This window comes from Halichoeres trimaculatus, unplaced genomic scaffold (assembly GCF_033239565.1).
Source record: "Halichoeres trimaculatus isolate MK-OKI-2021-1 unplaced genomic scaffold, fHalTri1.1 fHalTri1_scaffold_1, whole genome shotgun sequence".
NCBI lineage: Eukaryota > Metazoa > Chordata > Actinopteri > Labriformes > Labridae > Halichoeres > Halichoeres trimaculatus.
In genome coordinates this window covers 34,081,863-34,104,451 of record NW_027437179.1, presented here as the reverse complement: position 1 = coordinate 34,104,451, position 22,589 = coordinate 34,081,863, and the positions used below count along the sequence as shown (strand labels likewise).

The 22,589-nt window shown below is 38.8% G+C and overlaps 1 protein-coding gene across 1 annotated transcript in view; it reads left to right on the top strand.

Annotated features, from left to right (window-relative positions):
* LOC141787868 (metabotropic glutamate receptor 4-like) overlaps positions 1 to 22,589 on the top strand; it is a 298,257-nt gene that overhangs the window by 242,174 nt on the left and 33,494 nt on the right. The window contains exon 7 of the mRNA XM_074666566.1: positions 11,594 to 11,794. Coding sequence (XP_074522667.1) covers positions 11,594 to 11,794 — 201 coding nt within the window. The remainder of the gene's footprint in view (positions 1 to 11,593; positions 11,795 to 22,589) is intronic.

Here is a 22,589-nt window from a genome sequence, read left to right as displayed (position 1 = left end):
CAACAAGTTAGTTTGGTGTTTGCCAACAACCTTGAATTACTTAACTGACCAATGGTTCAAGTACATTTTAGATATATTACCTTTGCCTTGGCTTTACTGTCAGGTCAAAGGGCAAAAGTTAACTCTTCAAGGTATTTTGCAACAACGTATTTAACAAGCTTATCAGAAAATCTTTAGGATTAATTTAATTTAAAAACACCTTGCCCCTCTCCTGAAATTAGATTACCCTTTGCACCCTAAGGAAAAATACAAACAGTAACTTGTAGCTTTGACAATCTGCAAATTAATATAATGATTTCACCATGGACACCAAACCTATAGCACACAACAACCCAGTGCTGCTTTTCTATCATCCCTGATAGAAAAACTTAACTGACGGCTGTTTGTGTACAAGGAGAGGCCTAATGCTGACGTCAGTATGTCTGCAGTGAGGTCCAACAATAAGAAAGTGCAGGAACAACAAACTCAAGAGAACTGGGTGCTTATTTATTAATAGAATCAGGATTTAAAGTCTAGACTTGGCAGAACAAAAAAAAAATCATCTTACACAGTGCAGCTAAAATGATACAGACTTACTAAATGCACTTGAGAGAAACTGCTACTTTTACTCAAGAGGTGGGCTGTAAAACCAACAGCTGGCATCGACTTCACAGGCACTAAGTCCCAACACTTCAGCACAGCGGAGAGCACAGAGGGTTATATGTAGTGCAACACTCAGGTGGATAAAGTAGGATACCCAAAGATGAGTTAGTGTGCGATGTGTTCGATGTGACCTCTGGTAACCTGCCAGCATGAAAACTGTTGAGTTCCTCGGGGAGCTGCGGTGAGGGTTCAAGAGTTTCCTGTCTTATCAGCACCCCGGATAACATGTTTACCGTTTCAAAACAACTGAGGTGTTAAATTTGGAACAGTGTGTTTGTGAAAGGGGGTTTTAAATTCGACACAAAGTATGTGTGTTTTTATCCGTGCCTCAACACACACAAGCCTTTGGTCTTTAATCTTAAGATAGTTTTATGCTTCTTCCCTGGAGTCATCATACTGAAGGTTACTAGAAAACACATGTTTTATCTACATTCACAAGATAAAAGTGGAGTAAAATAAAAAAAAGGAAACTCAAGTTAAGGTTAATAAACAAAAAAGGACAAGAAAAATGAAGGTCACTGAAGTACTTGCAGGTGTTGTATCAAGAATTTAGAGGATTTTTTTTTTTAAGATTCACATTGCTCAAAATAAACCCAATAATGGATTTGCCGACCGACAATGTGCCATCTTTAGATTTAATGGATGAGCATGGAGAGGAAATCCATTTCTCTAATTTTGAACCATTCACAAATTCATCAGAGATCCTGATCTGACTCACGCTTTCTCCATGAGAGCAACTCAAGATCCATTAGTGTCTTTTTCATCATTTGTTGAAAAGATTCAAGCTCCTACTGTCAAACAAGAAACTGGGAGTATCAAAGTTCAAATTTAGAAGTATAACATTATGTATATTTCTGGTAATTTCCACAGCCACTAAGCTATTGAATGCTTGTAATTAAACAGCTCTGGATTAGTTTCTAATCTTACCATACACATGGGAAGGTTTACAGTTTAGAGTAGTCTGATAAAAGTTTGGGTTTTCTGTCTCTTCAATTCATGATTAACTTACAAATTAAGATTTTAGTTGGGCTGGTAGTAGCTAATTTAGCTATGGGCTAGTTCAACATGGTGCGAGGTCTTTAAAGCCCCCTTTAAGAACTCTATGATTGATTTTAATTTAGTCTCCCTTCTATTTATTTGTCTGTTCATAATCCACTATTTAAATTAGATTAGCTCCAAAACTTGGTTATTAGTAAATGCTGTTTCTCAATATCCGTGGTTGGTTAAGACTTTCCCAGGAGAACACAAATGCATTAACAACAAATAGACAGAAAGTCCATTTGATGACATCACACGTTTCAAACAACGTAACTATAAATAAATACACAACATGTTGATTTGCCTTTTGTTAAAAGTTGTCTTGAATACAGAAAAATAATGTTAAGGAAAATATCATCCCCCCCCATTTCATTTGATTCCAATAAAAATGCACACATTGCAAGAGTTGGGTCTGAATGACAGTGGGTGATAATTCACGGGAAACTACAGTGGCCCTGAGAGCTCAAAGCGCTGCAACTGAAGTAAACACATGCAAAAAGACAAAACACAAGCAAGTTGAGAAAAAAAACATCTTCATCAATTTGACCACACATACAGCATTTAGAAAATGCACTGCAAAGACCACAATACAATACATTAGAAAAACGCACTGCAAATTAGGGCTGAACGATTTTTGAAAAATAATCTAATTGCAATTTTATTTTTTTGACCAATACTGCAATTGCGATTTAGCATGCAATTTTTGGGGGGGTCGTTTATCTTCTACATTATCCACAAAACACAAGCAATAAACCATTCTATAATATAACCCACACTACAAATGATACGATCAACATATAAACAATTTTTTCTTGTATGCCAGGCCTACATGTTATGATGAAATGAGATGAACTGAAGCATGCATTGATACAAATTACATATCTTAATTTAACTATTACAATCACAGTAGAGTATTGACTGATTGATTTAACTTCAAGCTATAAAGACATGTAATAAAATAATAATTGATTCCCTGAAATACAATCTGAGAAAGGAACAAAGTACTGTAGAACGACAGGCTTCTTATGAACATTAAAATCTTGTCTATGGATCTCACACAAAATACGGTGCAGAGATGTAAATAAGACCAAATCTCTAGCTCAAACACTGAAATATGTCAACATGTGAAGTGCACATTTATATACAATAAAGAAATACTGTGTGAACATAAATATAAATATTAATTGTATAAAACTCTTACTGATCTCTCATTAGCAAAAAAAAAAAAAAAAAAAAAGAGGAAAAAAAAACTATTATTATTGTTAATTGCAGACTTTGCGGTTTGAAAATCCCTACTGCAAATACAGTGCAACACAACCAAAGTGTTGCGGGAGGACACTTCAAAGTGATGCACATAACCAGACACATTGGTTGTTGATGTACATTTTAAGTCACAGCTGTATTATGGTTCTCTTTCCATCAGTTGTGTTGGAAAATGAAGTAAAAAGCATGTGTTTCTGATTTATTTAACACAGTATAACAGTATGTGTAATAGAGCTGTTACTGGAAATCAGCAAGCATGTCGGGACATGTGCATCACTTTCAAGTGTCCTGTTGTGTTATGATCTTTGCGGTGCGTTTTCTACATGCTGCGCAGATGTTGTCAAATTGATGAAGATATTTTCTCAATTTGCTTGTGTTTTGTCTTTTTGCATGTGTTTTCTTAAGTTGCAGCAGTGTGAACTTTCAGGGCCACCGTAGCAAACAGAGTCTTTACTCTGGGATACACTTCTGATTCCTTACAGTGCCTTTAAGAAGCAGGAATCAGAGGTCTGATTTAACCCACAAGGGGCAGATGTGGCTCACTGGTAGAGTCATTTATCTCTGGCTCAGGAGGTCGGAGGTTTATTCACACTGTTTTCATGCCCTCAAAAAACAATGGTGTCTTGTGTGCTGGTGTGACTTATATTCTTGATTTCATGGTATAAAGAACATGAAAACGATGGGCAGTCAGCCATGTAACTTACTGAAGTGACAAGTAAATTGCAAGATACTTAGTTCAAGTTAAAAGCACATGAAATCACGCACTTAACAGACTGTGCTTTTTACAACCCCTTAATGCAGAACAACCCTACGTGACATGATAAAAACTCACTGAGGTGGTTGTACATGTTTTAGGTTCCTGCATCACTCTGCCAGTAGCTTCCCTTTCTTATTAGAGACGTTTAGAGCTGAACTCCACTATCAGCTCTGCCTCACAGGGGGGGAAAGAGTCTTGCAGTGTCTGTTTGAGGTTAAAATGTGGCACTCATGGTGCCTCTCCTCTGGTAGAGAGCTGCTGTGTCTCTGAGCAGCTGTGTGAGCGCCTCACGGGGCATTCTGCAGAATTATCAGTGTCCTGAGAGGCAGAGACTCCTCAGCCTGATCAAAGGATAAGAAGGCTGTGAGTGACTGGGAGAAAAAAGCGGGACTTGTCTTTTATCAGTGAGTGAAGGAGATATAAAACTGATATTGATTAAAGTGGAACATAGACGCTAACTGAAGCAGGGACTCTTCTGATTGGCTCCTTGTTTCTCCTGCGTATTAATGATGTGTGGGAGCAGCAGGAAACACAGCAATGCAGATAAAGCAGGCATGTGCTTTTCTTTTTCACCCAAGCATCAATTTTTTAAACCGCTTATCCTGTTCAGGGTAGAAGGGGGCTGGAGCATTTCCCAGCATGCATTTGGTTTGATGTTTGGTGCCAGTTTGTAACAGGGCGGCTTTCCTTTGAATGATGAAAAATACAACATAGAATTGGAAAGAGTGTGGAAATACAGAAAAATAGTTAGTGACTGCAGATAACCAATGAAAGTGTGGTAAAAAAAATTAAGCTAGAGGTGGTATCTTTAAAAGGGTTGTATTTTTTTTTTGTCTATTTATTTCATGATACATTGAAAAAATCATATTCTGTTGATCATTGATAAAAAAAGAGAATTTTCAAGTATTTCCACTGAAATTCAAAGCCCTTATTTGTTCTGAAAGGGCAAAAAAAAATTCTAACTAGATCACAAACTGCTCCAAGAGACTTCTATAAGATCACAAGGCAGCAAGAAGGGTATACCAAGGCCAAGGAGTCCACTGTCTCACTGGTGCATGGATAAATGGTGAGTCCAGAAGCCCCCCAGTGGTCTCTGAGGTATTCCAAGATGAATGGGTCGCAATTCTCTGTGCATTGCAAGTGTTACAGGGAGCGAAAAGGGACCCAAAGGTAGGAGAAGCAAAATTAGGAACATATTTTGAGATGGTCTGGGGCTCTTGGAATTAAAGTTGTTTTTCCCCTCTGTTTTGGAATAACTTAAAATATATGAAAACACTTTTTTCAGCCTTAAAAGAACATCTCAGGAAAAACTGAACTCTGTGTCCACCCCTAAAAAGAGACATAAACAGAGGCTTTAGTTATAAATTTAGATATTTGAGGCTTTAAATGTCAAACTTTAGGATGACCTGAATCGTGCAGTGGAAGAGTGGCACATATAACGCCTGTGTCAGATTAATTTAGGAAGCAGCAGAACTGCCTTGGCAAGGAAAGACTGAATGGCCTGTGGCCAGTCACAAGCTGAAAAAATGGTCAAAGGTCTGAGCCCACACACACTGTCACAAAATGTCTTGTGTGACGCCTGAGAGTGGAAGACACCCACACTTTGCTTCTGCTTTGTTTAATCTGAATGGATTTCTCTGAAAGCAAAACGCCAGCCTGGAAATGTGTGTGAGAGCGCCAAAATGCCAATGAGGAGGCAGCAGAGAGAGAAACTAAGGGGAGGGAGGGAATGGTCTTACAGGGAAGAGACAATACAGAGTTATTGTGGGTGGTCTGCCAATGCCTGCAACAGAAATATCAGCCTCACACCCATTCTGGCTCTCAGGATTCCCCCTAGCATAAGCATGTCGTCCAAACTGTGACAATCTCTGTCCAATCAAAGCCCTGTGGCCCTTAATTACTGAGCCGTAACCTCCAACAATAATTCATGCGTTTCAAAAGCTCATGAGATAATCAGGGACATTAAAACGCCCGTGGACTGCAGCAAGGAGCTGGAGATGTAGAAAATGAAAGATGGCTAACAGGAGGGACCTTTCCTGATTCCAGGGTAGAGCTCTTTAAGATTGAAGTGGCTGTCAGAAAATTGCTTGAACCCAAGGAGGACAGATGTTGCATGATAAACGTCTGCTCTGTCGCAGGATGTTTGATTATGGATCATCTGAATCCACATGTCCGACACATTAACGGAGGCGATAAGAAGCTGTACAGATGGGCACGGATTGTACAAATAGACACTTTGGGGCATCAAGAGTCTAATATTGATTAATTTCTGTGTGATGTGCACAGTCTTTCAACATTTGTGTACATTTGGTCCTCTAGTGCCAGAAATAGTGACGGATTAAATCTGTGAGTCACTGTTGGCAGAATCACTGACAGGAAATAGAAAACATCACCCTGAATGTTTAAACCTTTATGTACAATATGTAAACATATGCAAATGACGTTAATCTAAATTATTTACCTAAGTCTTAAGCCATCAAATGTTAATTCTACCAGCAAAATACTCACATTTCTATAGTATGATGGTGGATGAGATTACTGTAAAGAGTATTTGACAGTCAACTCATAATCAATTACTGAAATTGAATGAATGATGAATTTTCCAATTACTGAGTAACTTTTATCTAGCTTCAAGCTGTCTTGCTATTTACAATATCAATATTTTAAACTGTAAACATGCCATTACAAGACTTAATATCTGTATTATGTCGGTCCTTGAAACATTACCAGAATCAATGCCACAAAGATAATTTAGTTTTGAAGCATAGTGAGGTTACTATCTAACTATGCTGAGAGTTTTCTCCTCTGTTAAGTGATTGGAAAGACATGGGCTGAGATTTTTGCCTCTAACTCTTGAATTTATGTGCTTTCAAACTGTATTTAACATACTTGAAAATACAACTCAATTCATTAATTCTGAATTTCAGAAACACAAAATTCAAATTCAGTTTGCATAATTAAGATTAAGTTTTAAATTGCAATTTTAATTCAAAGTGAGACGACCATTACATCATCTAAATCTGTGGGGAAGAGTTAACATTGGTTAAATTCTGTGTTTTTGTTTTTTTTGTTTGTTTGTTTTTTTAGTTTGTTGACAGTCATTAAACAAGAATAGAAGAGAATGTATTCAATGAATCCCTGAAGGGAAATTCAGGAAGTCCCGTACCAGAGTTGTGTTACAAGAGGAAAACCACGTCAAAAGAAAACATAATTTAACAAACTTTAAAAGTGAATGCAGAGTATTTTTGTGGATCTGTGCTTGATTACTCTTTCACGCAGACTTAACAGTTGTGATAGTTGTTCCATTCTGAGTTGAAGATGAATTTAAAAACAGAATCTGATTAAATTTGATATCAGATCATGCTTTTCAAATTCATTATAATAATTAAGATTGAGTTTCTAGCAGCACAAATCTCAGCCCTCCCCATCTGGAGTTTCTTTTTCTGTGAGCTCCTCTGGATGAAAAAGTTACTATGTTTGTGTAACATAGGCTAATAATGGAGGTTTATACTTGTTCTTGTGATTCTCTGACAAGCTCTGCTGTGCATGCGCATGCACAGATGTGTTGTCAAGGAAACAGCTGCCTTCATAAGAGAAAAAAAAAAGAGCTGTCGATGCAAGCAGCCGAGGGACACGGTTATCTGCTTCTATGATACATTTCAACCCAGCGCCTCACCGGGCCCACGTCCCTTCTGAACATTTGCCTTTTGTCTTGATTAGATCCCAAAAGTGTCAGTTATATTTCACCACAGTTTTTGTTGTAAGTCTTTCTTTTTATTTAGTTTTTGCTCTGTTTTCATCCGAGAAAAAGGTTTGTTTTCCGTCATAGTTGTCTACAAAATTAATTGGATGCAATTTCGAATTCCATCATTGATGAAGACCAAATTAAAAATGCTAAATGCTACCTATCTTTGTTCATGTTGGAGTAATAGACTGTATAAAACATGGACAAAGCATCTGGGACGTCACCCGTCTGTTCCTGAAACCATGAAACGTAGCCAGTCCGTGGACGCAGCCACATTCGCTATGACCCTGACTGAGTTTTTCTTTGAGCAGCTACAGGGTGCCCGGCGGTCAGCATTTAAGACCCAAGCCATTTCTTGAACCAGGCTGTAAATATGGTTTTTACTGCTGCAAAAATCTGTTTTTATGGCTGGGTGTGTAAGTGACTTCCAGTCTTTCTGCAGCCAGCCTCAAGCGGATTCTCGACGAACAGCGACTTTTAGCACTCCTGCATAGGCTTCATTTTTACTGAACAGAAGTTGCCCCGTGGTTTAGGGTTGGGAATTGATAAGATTTTGTCAATACCAATGTCCTTCTCGATTCTGCTTATCAGTATGATTTTTTATCGATTCCCTTATCAATTCCTGAATTTTCTTGGTACAAAAAGTAGCTTTACAGGTTCTCTGTGTCAACATTTAATTGAGTTTATACTGTAAGTGAATAAAATGTAATTGGTCCCTGAGTCTGGATATTTCTGGAAATAATTATACAGAAACAGGTAAAAATTGCACAATGTGACGTTGATGTACTGTGTTATAATATATTAATAATTCAAGTAGGCTAGTTTCTCAAAGTGGTTATAGCAATGGTTTAAGTTGTTTGGAAGCTTTCCATAGTTATGAAGTCAGCCATGAGCCTTTCAACTGCCTGTTAGCTTTTCACATTTGAAATTCTCAGTATTTTTTACAAAGAATTGAAGTGATATGTTTCTGTGATGAAGGTTGAAATTCTATTCTGAAGCTGAAGTCAAACTGATGTATACTAACTGCTAGCATATCAATGCAGTTTCCCATTTACGTTAGCATCAAGCTTGCGCTATTTCGTTATTTTGGAAAATAATGTGATTTATACCATTTCGAATGTGCTGAAAATGAATCTCCTGAGAGAGAGTAATGTACATTTCTTTATGAAGTCAGTCCTTCAGTAAAACTTCAAACTGAAAATCCTGAATCAGAGTTTCTTGGGAAACGTTATCTAACTGCTAAGCTAAGATAGTTGCAGCAGACTAGTCGACGTAAGGCCCGGCGGCTCCGGCACAATGTAAAGAATTGATGAGGGAATCGTTAAGCGCAAAGGCTAACGATATCAATGGATTGAAACATTCCTTATCGATTCTCAACAGGAACCGGTTTTCGATTCCCATCCCAACCTCGGTTGGAATGAGAAGAAGAGATAGGCCTGTAGCCTCTTTGCAGAAAGCTATAGAGTGTCAGTGAAGTCAGTCATGCCCTCATATGGGCAAAACTCATAGGTTAAACAATTTTGAAAATAAAAAGTTGTAGAAAAAAATCACCCCCTCTACAGTGTGTGCCTAAAGAGAAACGTCTTTAAAACAGTTTCTGAACCCAGCTGCAACATGTTTATTGATGTTTTGGAAATTGTCTCTTTGTCATGGTGTGTGTACGTGGTTTCAGATGTGTCTGTAGGCAGCCCCGACTCTTAAGAAGAATCTCCAGGAACTGCTGTTTCCAGCCTTTCTGCACATGCTCCATATTTTAAGATCTGAGGAAACAACAACCGTATCTGATCATCGACTATTAAATGTATTGCAGCTAATTTTGTGATTGATTTTTGTTGACAGTCGCAGCTAATTAGTGCATCACTACACAACAGGTGTTTTCAATTAGGCTTACAGTTTACCACCAGGTGCACAGGTAATCAATTTCCAGTTTTATAGTTATATTTTAGCAATTAATCAGTGTTATACAACACACAGAAAAAAAAAAGTTTTACAACTTTTATTTTAACAAAGCAAAGTTTTAACTTTTAGATCTGTTGTGAGATTAAGGATTTAATCCAGGCTTTAGAAATAAAAACTGAAAAAGAAATCTCGCATTCCAAGAAAAAAAACTCTCAAGGTGGAAAAAGGCAGAAAAAAAAGAAACTTTCAGTCAAAGCACCAAAACATTAGGAGGAAATGTTCTTTATTCATTCTCAGAATGCAAAGACAAGAATCTTACTCTTATTTTCCTCCTCCTTCCTGGCTCTGGCTTGTATTGGTATTCTGCTGCCTGTCTGTGATATACTACTTTTTAAAAACTGTGTGCAGCAGCAGGCAGATAAAATATGAATGAAGCATGTTGAGACATTGCTGTGTTATATAATGATTTCCTAGCATCAAAGGTAAACTGGTGATAATGTTTGCCAAGGCTTTTATTATTCTAATTCTTCAACTTAAAGTGCTTATGTGTCCTACATTTTGACTCCTTTCATGTCAGTGGTGATAGATGAGCTTTGAAGAATGGAAGTCTTCAACAGACACATTCTGATTCAAAATATTCATCAGTGCCTGTTATTTCCTCCATTTGGTCTGTGAATCCTGATAAAGAAATCTCTTTTCTGCTTTTTGACCAACAACAAAAAAGATTCTAGCAGTAAATTTTTATTTCATCTTAGTATATTCTCATTTATTCCTGAACTAGTGCTAAAAGTAATCCAAACAAATTAAAGACTGAGCACAATTGGTGCAATTACATATATCTGCTGAATGTGCAGGTTGGTTAAATAGCTGTTCAAAGCATCATACAATGCTGCAGTGAAGTGATTATGTTAGACCCTCTATTGTATGTTAATAACCAGCAAAGCTAAAATAAATAGTATTTGGCAGGTATATAAATAAATGGCGCTCCATAATTAGCTCACCCTTGGTAATTAGTTCATTGTCAATCTAAATTAAACACACCTTCATTTTATAATCTCTTCTCCACATACAGTGAGAGTAAAGAGACGTTAGGATTGGCATGTTGTATCTCCGTGTCTGACTCTACCTCCTCATTGCAATTAACAATCACAGAAAGCCGGGGAACAACCTGGGCCAGGATTAATAAACTCCTATCACAAGTTATTACATTGAGCCCATGAGCGGATTATCCCGGTCTTCTGAATGGATGTCTCCATTTCCTGCTTCTCTGGTTCCTCACTCCATTGGATTCCTAATACATCCAGGCAGCGCAGACTTAATTCACAGTTGGACACTGCGTCAAGTAGGTCAGGAAACCCGGATTCAACCAAACTGGAAAGCAAATCCGTTTTTTGAGAGTAATTAATGGAAAATGGCATTAGACATGTGGGTAATAGTGACTGGCATGGACCTCCAGCTAATGTGTGCAAAATCTCTCCATGTACTCCTCTTAGAGACGAGAAAGAGGTTTTGTTTTTAACTGATGAGATTTCCCAGAGGAGAAAACCTTCCACTCCAGATATTGGAATTGATTTGCTCCTCTGCAGCGATCCAGATATTTACCTTCCAGCTAATTGTAAGAGGCAAGCCCCATTCAGCGTGGAGAGTAAGACCCACCGAGGAGGAGAGCATTTTCTTTCCGTGCCTCTTGGACCGACGCCACTCCCTCCATTTACAAAAGGTTCAGCTCATTCCGAGTGGTTTGCACCAAATTGTCCCGTCCAACCTGAGCTGCTCTCCAGAGATGGGTGAATGAAGAGGTGAAGTGTCGAAAAGATGAGGTCTAGTGGCTGCTGGCAAACACAAGTCGTGTCTTCAAGTTATTCTGTAATTGAGTTTCAAGATGGATCTTTTTCTTGGAACTATTATGCATATTAGTTTTCTGTATGCTGCTTTCTCATCAGCGCACTTCAAACAAGTGTTAGGGGCACTTGCACAAGCAGATTTGTAGAAACCACTTGAGTTGTAAGTGAATAATTTTGTCTTGATTACATGATTTGGCTGATAGAATTACAGATCTCTCCAAATTGAGTATTTTGGCTGCAGTTGTGAAATCCTGATCATTCTTTCTTGCTGATACACATCTGATTCAAAGTCATACATGACACACTGGACATTGAGTAAATGTATTTAACATGATGTCAGCGCACAGAAAAGCTCTGATGATGTGTCTGCTTTGTTTCTATTCAACTTGTGTCTGTGTTTTACAGATCAGGAGCGGATAGGAAAAGACTCCAACTACGAGCAGGAAGGAAAGGTGCAGTTTGTCATCGATGCCGTGTATTCAATGGCTCACGCTCTGCACAATATGCACCAGGAGCTCTGCCCGGGGAAGGTCGGCCTCTGCGCCAAAATGGATCCCATCAATGGCACTCATCTGCTCAAACACATTCGACGCCTGAACTTCAAGGGTCAGTGGCTCTTTCACAGGATTTTGTTACGTGACAACTCAGCAGGGACTGTAGTGTGACCTTTTAAAAACACAATACCCAATACTCAAACAGAAAGCCATTTACTAGTTAACAGGAGCTGGGTTTGTTTCAGAGTCTAGAGAGCAAATGGTGCAACAAAAACACCAGAATTGTTGTTTTTCAGGCTTCACTTCCTTGAAAAGAAAGGATCGAAAATGCAGGGATTTTACAGGCAGATAAAAGGATACATGTGATGGATTTAGAGGCTCTGTTAAAACATGTTACACAGTGTTACCACTGCACACTAGTTTATATTTGAGGAAAAGCAGGCACCCAGAGACAGAAAAGTGGTGTTCATTCCCCAAAGTTTGACGGTGGTGGCTGACATTAATGTTAACATGTTGACTTGTAATGACAGGGGGGCTGAGAACAAGGTAAGCAGAGTTGACATGACCTCTACTGTCACTGCAAAGTCTACAGGAGCTGACACACACACACACACACACACACACAAGCACTCGCCCGCACACACACACAGAGTATAAATATGTATGTGATCAATCGTTGTCCCTGTTTTTTCCAACATGTTCAACATTAAACAGCTTTAAGCATGGGTTCCCGAGGACACCAGGAGTAAACAACAGCCAGAGCATCATAAAGGACTGAGTCTTTAGCCCAAATCGTGCTTATCGAAAATAAATGCAATAAGTAAAAAATAAAAGCATTAAATCACCCACTTGTTATGGGTGCAAGAGTAGAACGGCTTGCTTCAAACTGTGATGCGTGGATTAGTTTTTAAGACGGTGATCAAAACAAAAACATTTTTGCCAAAATTCTAGACAGTTGTAAAATACTTTTAAAGGGAAAAGGGGGAAGGTTTCCTTCAGCTCCTAAAAGCAAGAAAACACAACCACACTGAACTTGATGACTTGATTCTTACATGACACAGTAATTCTATAAGTGATGTAAGTCTGGTTTCATTTCACTATTCTGTGAGAATAAGATTTAGAGTCTGCTGGCACGCTGACTGTCCAGTAAAGCTGCAGCAGAGCTCCCAGCAATGCTAAATTATGAGCTTGGCATGGAAAAATGCTGATGTTATTTTGGTTTGATATAAACATGATTTGTCAGTTTAAAACACATGCTTTAGGACTCTTTCTGACCCAGGGCTACTGGAACTAAGATGACTCTACTGACTACTTAATATTTGCTGATGTTACTCCAGTCAATGTGATGTTCTTGTTTATAAGGCTGCTTCTGTATTATCAAACACTGTTTGACCCAACCATGGGCTCTGTATTTTAAGTCCTATAACTCTAACTTATCAGCAGTGGAGCACAGGTAGAGCTATAGCTGATGAGCTATTGAACTATTAAAACATTGACAAGAACCACACCTGCCTATCTGGGGTCTCTCATCCAGGTCTAGACTCCTTCTCGTCCACTACAAGAAAGACGCCTGGTGCTACCAACCCATCGCGGCTCCAAATCTCTAGCCAGACTCTTCTCCTCTGTTGTGCCCAAATGGTGGAATGAATGACCTAACTGTATATGATCCTCAGAGTCCCTTTCTACTTTTAAGAGATGTCTGAAAACTCATCTGTTCAGGGAACACTTAAGCTGACCCTTCACCTTATGACTCATTCCTTTTGGAATGAGTCATAAGGTCTCAGACCCAGCTCTTAGCAAATATTTAGCAACGATTATTGAATATGTCGAAGTAGGAACTATATTGTTGCAGCGATGGATTGTGGTTAGTTATGGACTCATCATTCTACATAGGAAAAAAAAAATCTTCTTGCACTTTATGGCAGCACCTGCAGCCAAATAACTTGTCGCACTTTGACGCACTTACTAAGGTTTTCCCTTCTGTCCAAATTCTTGCTTGTGTTGTACGTCGCTTTAGACAAATGCGTCTGCTAAATGTGATATTTTCCAAATATTTTGTCATTAATGTAGGTATGTATCAACAAAGTGACACATTTTTAAATGCACTCATATTTAGGCACTGTACATTAAACAAAGCTAAATGCAGGATCACATAGTCTACAGGTTAGCAATGTCTGGATATGGCTGGTGGCCAAATCACATCAAATTCTTCCCAAGTCCACCTCCACTCTGTTGCATTCCAGCTGCATCTCAGCTCCAGCAGGTTGGAGCCCTCGAGATCAGACACCCAAGGCATCTATTTTTTTCCAAATGCTCGAGAAACAATTCGTACAGAGCGAACCAGTACAGGTAGTAGGGCACTGAAACTGTGCTGACACTAGATTGTATTTAACTTTACTATAGCAAAAAGGCTGACATAATGGACAGGGTGAAAAGTGAGGGAACACCGAGGTCCCACGACTCCAGCCGTCTGTAGTCTGGCTCCATGCTGGTGTGTGCTGATGGTTCAGAAAGCATGCAATCAAAAGGCATCAAAGCAGGGACTTAATGGACCACCTGGTCTTCCGTCTTCCTTGCTGATTAGCATCCATGTGCTAGTTATGCATCTCTCTGGTTGAGCGCCTATATGCCACTTCATCCAAATACAGCCTATATACAGCTTCATCTCCTATTTTTAGATGATGGTCATCTGTGCTTGTTTACATCTGGGTTGTAGAGCATTGCAGCTTCATATCTGTAGCCTTTAATGGGAGCTGCTGCACTACAGATTAGATAAACATACAACTAGCAATTAGGGAACAAATCTGGTTTAACTGGCCAGTAATACTAATGCAAGCCAGTAAGAGTGTCAATGTTCAATAGTTTAACAGAGTAAATCCCATATCTCATAGATTTATGATAATGCCTAATCAAAGTGAATCACCAAAGTTATCAAGAACCATTTTGTGGTCGCTATGAGTAGTAATATTTCACTAAAAGCTAGGAGCTGCACTCTGGTGGCACTCTACAATAAAGTCACAGAACAGGTATTTATCCTGAATAACTTCCAAGCAATCCATCAAACATTAAGTTTCTAACAGCTATGAATTGAATACAGTAATTATGGCCCAGCTGGCTTCACTCAAAGGCCACAAATGAAGTCATCCATATGTGTATGTTTCATTTCCTCTGGGGCAACAGAAAGCCTTCCTGACACAAATAGAACATTATCCTCCCACCATGTAAAAGTAATTAACACCTCATGGGTCACGACCAGCTTTGTAGTTATTTTCCTCTGTTGTATGACCTATTTAACACTTCCTCCACGAAGCCATACATCAGCCATCAGTCAAGTTCACACTCATGACTGGCATATAAATGAGGGTGCTTTCACACAAGGAGCAGTGATCCAGAGTTTCATTATATAGACAAAGCCTTTTTGAAGCAGAGCTATTTAAGACAATTAAACTTCTTTCTCTGAGTCTTGAGTGTGCAGTGTTTGTAGAGATAAATTATTCATTTGAACTCCTGCTCCTCAGGCTAATTTGTCATTCTAATATCTACTTGTTGCATTGGTGGAATGTCAATTCAATGTTTAATTCAACCCTGAGATATAGAAGGAAATATTTCCCAAAAATAAACTGAAAGGCTGATTTAACAGGCTTTAAGGTCACAAAAGATCAGACGTTTTATTAGGGAGGAGACAATGCCTCTGGCAATGTATTATTTCCTACACTAAGCAAGCGCAAGGGTATGGACAAGAATAACTTGTGTTGTGTTACAAGTAAACAGCATAATGTTTTCTGACTGATGACAAGAACATCTCACTTGCATGAGTTGGTGGTCCAACAGGAAATCATAAAAAGTAGATGTGAGGAAGGTCACATCTCACTTCTGGTCCACAGTTTATATGCTTGAGGTTTATATAAGTAAAATAAAAGAACGAATATCTTAAAATGTTTGAGGCAAAACTTGGCAATTTCTACACCATGGGGGGACACGGGCCGTCTGCATGGACTGTTCGTCTGTGCTCATCAGCACTGACAGTCTTTCTGTGCTCCACACGGCACAGACGGGCTATCTGTGCCCATGCACTCAATGATTTTTACAGTGTGTTTAGTGTACAACATCTCAATGTACAGCAGGGTCTCATACTGTGTTCCCTGCTCACTCACGGTTACAAAACTCCATCACAACAAACATGGCTTTGCTGTAACAACTTGATGAATTAAGTTGAAGCAACATCTTTTGTAGTTTGACACTTCATGTTGAATTAACTTAACTCAGTCTAAAATAAGGGGTGAGAGTGAGAAAAGATTTTTTTTTTTTTTGAGTAGTAAACTGTGTAAAGATGCTACAGGCAGTGCTTTTGAAAGCTTCATCACTTTGAAGAGATAAAGTTACCTTGCATGTTAAAACAAATTTGTGGTATTGTGTGTCGACTAAGGGTTTTAAAAATGTTCTCACTGAAAATACAATATCAAGTACCCATACTTGTTTAGAGCAGAGTTAAGATTGAGATATGATACAAGACAAAACTATTTTTTAGAGTGCATCATGGAAAAGCTGCAGCCGTATGAACTATTCAGATACATCTTGACTCATGCTGGCTGATAGTGCTGCCCAAGGCCCAGCTTGTCAAGTCTTCAGTTCTTGTTTTATAAACGTAAGGCTTGTCTCCAGTTTCAACAGCCACTCAGTTTATAACGAAGTCAGCAGGTAGAGTCAGGTTCAAACCCCCTGCAAGTCAACATGGCAGAGGACAAAGAAAGAGGATCACACATGGTTTTACCTCAAACAATTTGAAATGCTGAAAAACAAAATATGATTTGAAGGTTTTCTTGTTGCTGTTTGTGAGTGTATGATTCACAGTAGGTCCCCCCTCCCCTGATGGAACCAGCGTACTGAGAGCAGCTATGGTCAGGCAAGCTAAGCACTGAATTAAGACAGCAGTGGATCAGACAAAACATGTTATTTTCTGATTTTAACAAGTGCGCACACTCCATCCTGCCTTTCTGGCCTCACCTTTTTGCTCTGCTTTGTGTGTGTGTGTGTGTGTGTTTTTTGCTCATCCTTGCCCTCGGTCAAACTGACACTGAGACCTGCGGCTCTGTGCTCATGGCTATAACCAAACACAGACTGAGAGAATTCCAGACACTGTCTTGTCTCGTCTCATTGATGCAAACTGGTTTGCAGACTAGAGAACTGCATATTTCGACACCTCCTATTCTGAGTCTGAGCCTTAAAAATTCACAGAGAGGATTTTTTTTTTACTGTTGCATAATGTACTGATCTTTTAGCCTGTTTTTGTCTCCAGAAGGCATTTTTTGGTCTTTAGAATCAACATCTGTTCAGCCCTTTTTAGGGTGTCAGAGTGGCACCTGTGGAAAAAAAAAAAGGGAATTCTGGTGGATGAAGAAATCAGACTCCTTTTATAAAAGAAAAAAAACATTGAGACACATCTAACCCCAAACCACTACATGTGAGCTCTTCATAAGCCAAAAGCAAGTGGCAGAAAAACTGAATAACAATGAAGCCAACACCCTAGTTTGTTTTAGCTTCTTGCCTTGGTCTGTTAAAAAAATGTCAGTGATTGGGGTTATATCGGTGCCTCTATAAGAACGTTATCATATATATTTTTCATTTGCAGGCAATCAAGACTGTCCCACAGCATGACACTGCTTGTGTTACTGAAAATATTGAATTAAATTGCCTTCATATGAAGCTATCAGTTCATTTCATTACTAAATCAGTCAATATGTGGACTGTACTTTGTTCACATGACATCAAAAATAATCCCATTAATTTGATGGCAGTTGGTGATCCACACTGATGGATTTTTATCTGGCTGTTGTAGTGGTTAACATTAAACTGGCCTCATTCAGCGTCTCCTTCTCTGAGCTCAGCGGTAGATGCACCATTTAAATAAATGAAATGTCCGAACTTTTAACACTGCTGATATCATCACCACTGCTCGTGACTGAAGTACTTTTTTGTAGAAACCTGTGACTCAAAGTTGTTTTCACCTGCCGGTCAGGATCTAGAGTGAAAGTCCAGTATCCATGTTGTTCCATCTGCCAAATTAGCATGCTACTGTTCCTCAGTTCCACAATTTCATTTGGCAAACGGTTTTGTCCAAAGAGTCATTTTTTTCTTCTTTCTCACCACAAATAACCACAATGAACATCAACAATAACAGTCAACCTCTAACAACATTCAATATTCAACAATGTCAGCGCAAAATATTCATCAAGAGCTGGGTCTGAGACCTTCAGATTCATTCAGTTTCTGAGGACAAGGAAAAGAAGGGTCCAATTGAGTGTCTAAAGTCCAGTTTCCACCAAGCGATTCAGTTTGGGTTGTCTGGGTGTGATACCCATTTTTAAGTGTTTCTACTGACTGATCCCAGGACAGATCCCCAAATAAATCACTTTTTGGGACCCTTCCATTGGGGTGCCAGACCAAACCGATCCGATCCCAGAAAATGGAGCTACAACAAGATTGGTCAAGAGAACCGTTATCTACCGAGCTACACAGACTGTATTTCTCCTGGTGGCAAACAGTCTTCTCTGGAACAAAGCTTGATTTTGCTTTGTAACAAAGAGCCACATGGAAAACACAAAGAACACGAATTGCTGGATGTCTCCCATCATTGCTCTTAGTTTACTGTGTCACGTTATTCTTCTACATTGGATTCATTAGTGGGGTACACTGTGTTGCGGCTGTGTAAACGCAAACAGGACCAGGTTTAACCAATCAAACCCACACCAAACTGTACTGATCTAAACCGGACTGCTTGGTGGAAATGGGGCTTAGGTGTTCCCTGAACAGTTGAGTCTTCAGACATTTCTTAAAAGTTAAAGGGACTCTTGGGATGCTAACCCAAACTAACTTATCAGCCATATTGTTTACCAATAGGATGCTAACGGAAGCTAATGCTTTTAATGGCTCTATGGTGTCAACAAGCAAAAGCTAAAGTCTCTGAACTCTTGATTTGACATAACGTGATTGGTCTTCCTCTGGCTTTTCTCGTATCAGTGAAAGTCAATAACCGTCATCAATGGGTTGGGTAAGGGTTTTGATCAATCAGAGTCAAGCATCTTACACACCCAGGAGATCAGTAAGAAAGCCAGAAAATAAGGCTTCTTAGTGTTGTGGTGTTTTGCTACAATCTAAAAGTACAAGAGTGCATAATGAGACGTGCTGCATATGATTAAGAGGGTTCATATGTAGCATGAGATGTCACACTTCAATCAGTGTTTTAACAGAGGATCTCTCTGCAATCACCCGCAGAGGATGTATCAGCGTTGCCTGAAATTAGACAGGAAGAGCAGAGAGCAATGAGGGATCAAGGGTTTATTGACTACAGTTATCTTACACTGCTAAATAAAATGGAAAATGTAAAGCTTAGTTAGTTTGGGGAGGTTTTCTTTAGAACAGTGGTTCCCAAAACCTTTTTATAATTGCACATTTTTTTCCATTATTTTTCAATATAAAAGATAGGGCTAATATAAAAATGTACAAACAGAAAATGCCAATCTGATAACACATTTTTTTTGTCGCCAGTATAACAAGGGTATCAGTGGTAGCTGCTTGGTTTAGGAAACAGAGCAACATGTGTTCATAGGTCAAATGTTTTATTAATTAGCTACATCAAGCATCCAAGGACTTTTTTTCTTTTGGGTTGTCATACAGCAGGAAGTTCCCAGTCTTTGGGGTCAATGGCTGGAAGGTTTGGAAACCCCTGCTGTAAAAAAACCCCCACCAATGTTGGATTTTCGGAGAATAGCTAGTTGAAAAGGGATATTTATAAACGCAGCCCCTTCTGGAAAAGAGGGGAAAAAAATCATCTGAAAAATGTGATGTCACGGCCATGTATTGTTTATTTGATACTACTAGACCTGAACCTAAAAGTCTACATTCATCTATTTGGGGGAAATCTTGAGCATTAAGGCCTTTGTTTGCACACCAACAACGATGCAAACAAATGGCACGAAATTGTAAAAAATGCGGAGGCGTCATATTCAATCGCTGTAGTTATTCTCCTCCTTTATAATCATTGTCTTGGTAGATTTTATATCTTGTGTTGTATAGAACCATGTGCAGGGACACAAACACAATCAAGCAGCCTGCCATGTTGAATGTTTTGGCATGTGATGTGTCAACAAAGAGCGTTTTGATTTGTTGAATGTGTACTCGTCATAAGTAAAACTTTGGAAAAATCGACCTAGGTCTGAAAAAATTTATAGCTGCAATTTCACTCAGCCAAATAATGTTGCTGGTGTGAAAGCTTGCATTGAAAAACAGTAGGTTAAAAAAAATAATAATGATGTGTGAAATATCTGCGCAAAAAAATATGCGTCTGGTGTGCAAGGGGCTTACATAATGTTCAATGCATTTCTCCAAAGACCTGTAAAAATCCTTTGATTGAAAAAAAGATGTGTACAATGTGAATAAATAGATTGCATTGTAGAAGAAGAACCCAAAGTGTATTTTAAAAACACACACACATTCAGATAGCACTGAGTGAAACAAGCTGTTTAAATATTACATGTGGGAACTTGAAAAAGCTGAGTGTGAACATTTTTTAAATGTGATTGTTTGCTCAATATGGACTGAGTGGTGCTTTACATGAAGTGGCTTCAACAAGGTTTTTAGTCTGTGTGCAGAGACATGAGTCTGTAGTGCATACGCTCCCTCTGTGCTGAATCCTGCTCTAAAAGGCAAACCATATAAATGTTACAACACTGTCCGACCAGAGGGCTTGCCTTGGGGTTACACTACACTCCATCTAATTGCATCAGCCCACAGTGGTGTATTGAACCAGTCCGGATACATAAAACAAGTTCAGACTGGGCTGTGTATTATGTTTTCAAAGACAATATTTATCTTTGTGTGGTGATATTAGTACGGCATGCACCAGCGAGCACACAACAGTCATCTCTTTCTTTTTTTTATATCAAACAGCAATCGCCAGAAATGTATGTCAAAGTAGGTCATTTTTTTGTTGTTGTGATGAATCATTCTTGAGGCTGAGCCAGCAAGAATCTATTGTTACACATTTCTGTTTGTTGTCAGCACTTTTAGTAGCCATCTGCTAAAAATAATTCACATTACTTCCCATCTGCAGAGCTGCAGAGTTCTCAGGACTCCAGGAAGAAATATTCATATCAAATCTATTAATTTTTTTGCTCTTCTTTGTAATAAAAGTCAGCTAATAAAGGTCAAATGTCAAAACAGCTTCTTAAAAACCAGAGATGCTCACAGTTCTCATACTCCTAGCACGCACACCAAACCATTTATCTATGAGATCTCAGTGGGCTGTCAGAGTTTAACCAGGGGACACACTGAGCTGGATGATGACAGATAACCTTTAAGAAAAGATCAAAAAAAGTATTTGCTTGCCGGGGATATTTTTTACTAGTCGGGGGGTATTTCTCAAGAGCCTTTCCGTTTCTCTTTGTTCATATTTTCCGCACTGATGAATCTGAAGTTGCAGCTGTTTCTTAACTTCTAAAGCTGTGGCCGACAAAGAGGAGAGAATCAAACACCTCTCGCCCATCTCTAACACTATTTGACACTCTTTAGAGCCTCCCCTCTCTGAGCTCTCACCTCTGCATTTGATGCATCTCAGAGTTGGTGAGACTTCAATAGGCTGGAATTGAATGAAGCTTCCCAGTAGTGTTTCATGTCTCTTGCTATCAAATCAGGGAAAAGTGTTTTTGCCCTGCCACAGACTAAAAAAGCAGTGGCCTTTGCGTCGTCGTTCTCACCAGGGACAGCGTTTATGAGTGTGGAATGAAGGCGAGCTCTGAGGGCTCTCCACCCCTTACCACCTCTCCCTGCTCAAGGATATGAGCCATTCAGACGAGGTGCATCCATGTGCATGTGAGAAATTAGTTTTTCTCTCACTGGCATAACAACCAGCCTTGCTGCTAACAGAAATCTGTCGGCTTCTTAATACGATAACAGCAGACCGCTCTAAATATGGAGTCTTTTAATGGTAGTGTGCTATCTGTTATGCCACCATAAATAGGTGTAAGCATACCTTCTGTTCCTGTACTGCAAGACTATAAATAACACAGAAAACATTCTGATATGTTTGAAGCTGAAGTAGACGGACAGGTTTACTCATGATTACAAACTTCACTTTGGGTCTTACGTGATTGATTTCTGATTCAAGATCAGGGAATCATGCTTGATTTTTTGTGCTGAGATAACAAGCTCTGTTTAAGTCCCTTCTATTATGTGGCCACACAGATATCACTGGCTCTTTTAAATGGAGCCACACTTGTAAGGAACATGCTGAGCAACAGAGCTGGGTGTGTGTGGAGCAAAACGATCACTTTAATGTTTGGCATTGAAAATAAAATTTGGCATTGAAAAACATATCCTGAAACTAAAAAATGTCAATCAATCAATCAACTAATCAATCAGTCTTTATTTATAAAACACCATATCAAAACAAATGTTATCTCAAGACACTTTTCAAAGAACATTCACAAGAAAATTTGATAAATTATAAAATTTGAATGTGTATGATAAATATATGTATAAATATATAACGGCATCAAAACAGGTAGTGGCATTGATAACGTTTTTCTGAAGTAAAAAAATACAGACATCAAATGTTTCCATGTTTTTGAATAAAAAACATGCTTTATTTATTTGATGTCACTTTTTTATCAATGACTGTTTAAAATTTCAATTTCATTTTTTTCTTTTTTGATCACACTTTTTTTTTTTCTTTTACTTACTCTTTTTCAGTTTCAACTTTCTGTCACTCTTTTCGGGTGAAGAGGAGGGTTTGAGGGAAAGGGCCTAGGAGGGTGTGATTTGCATATTATTTATATATTTTTTGTGAATAACGCAGCTCTCAGCTGGACCCCAGTGACCTACAAGAGCCTTGACCGTTACACCTACAGTTA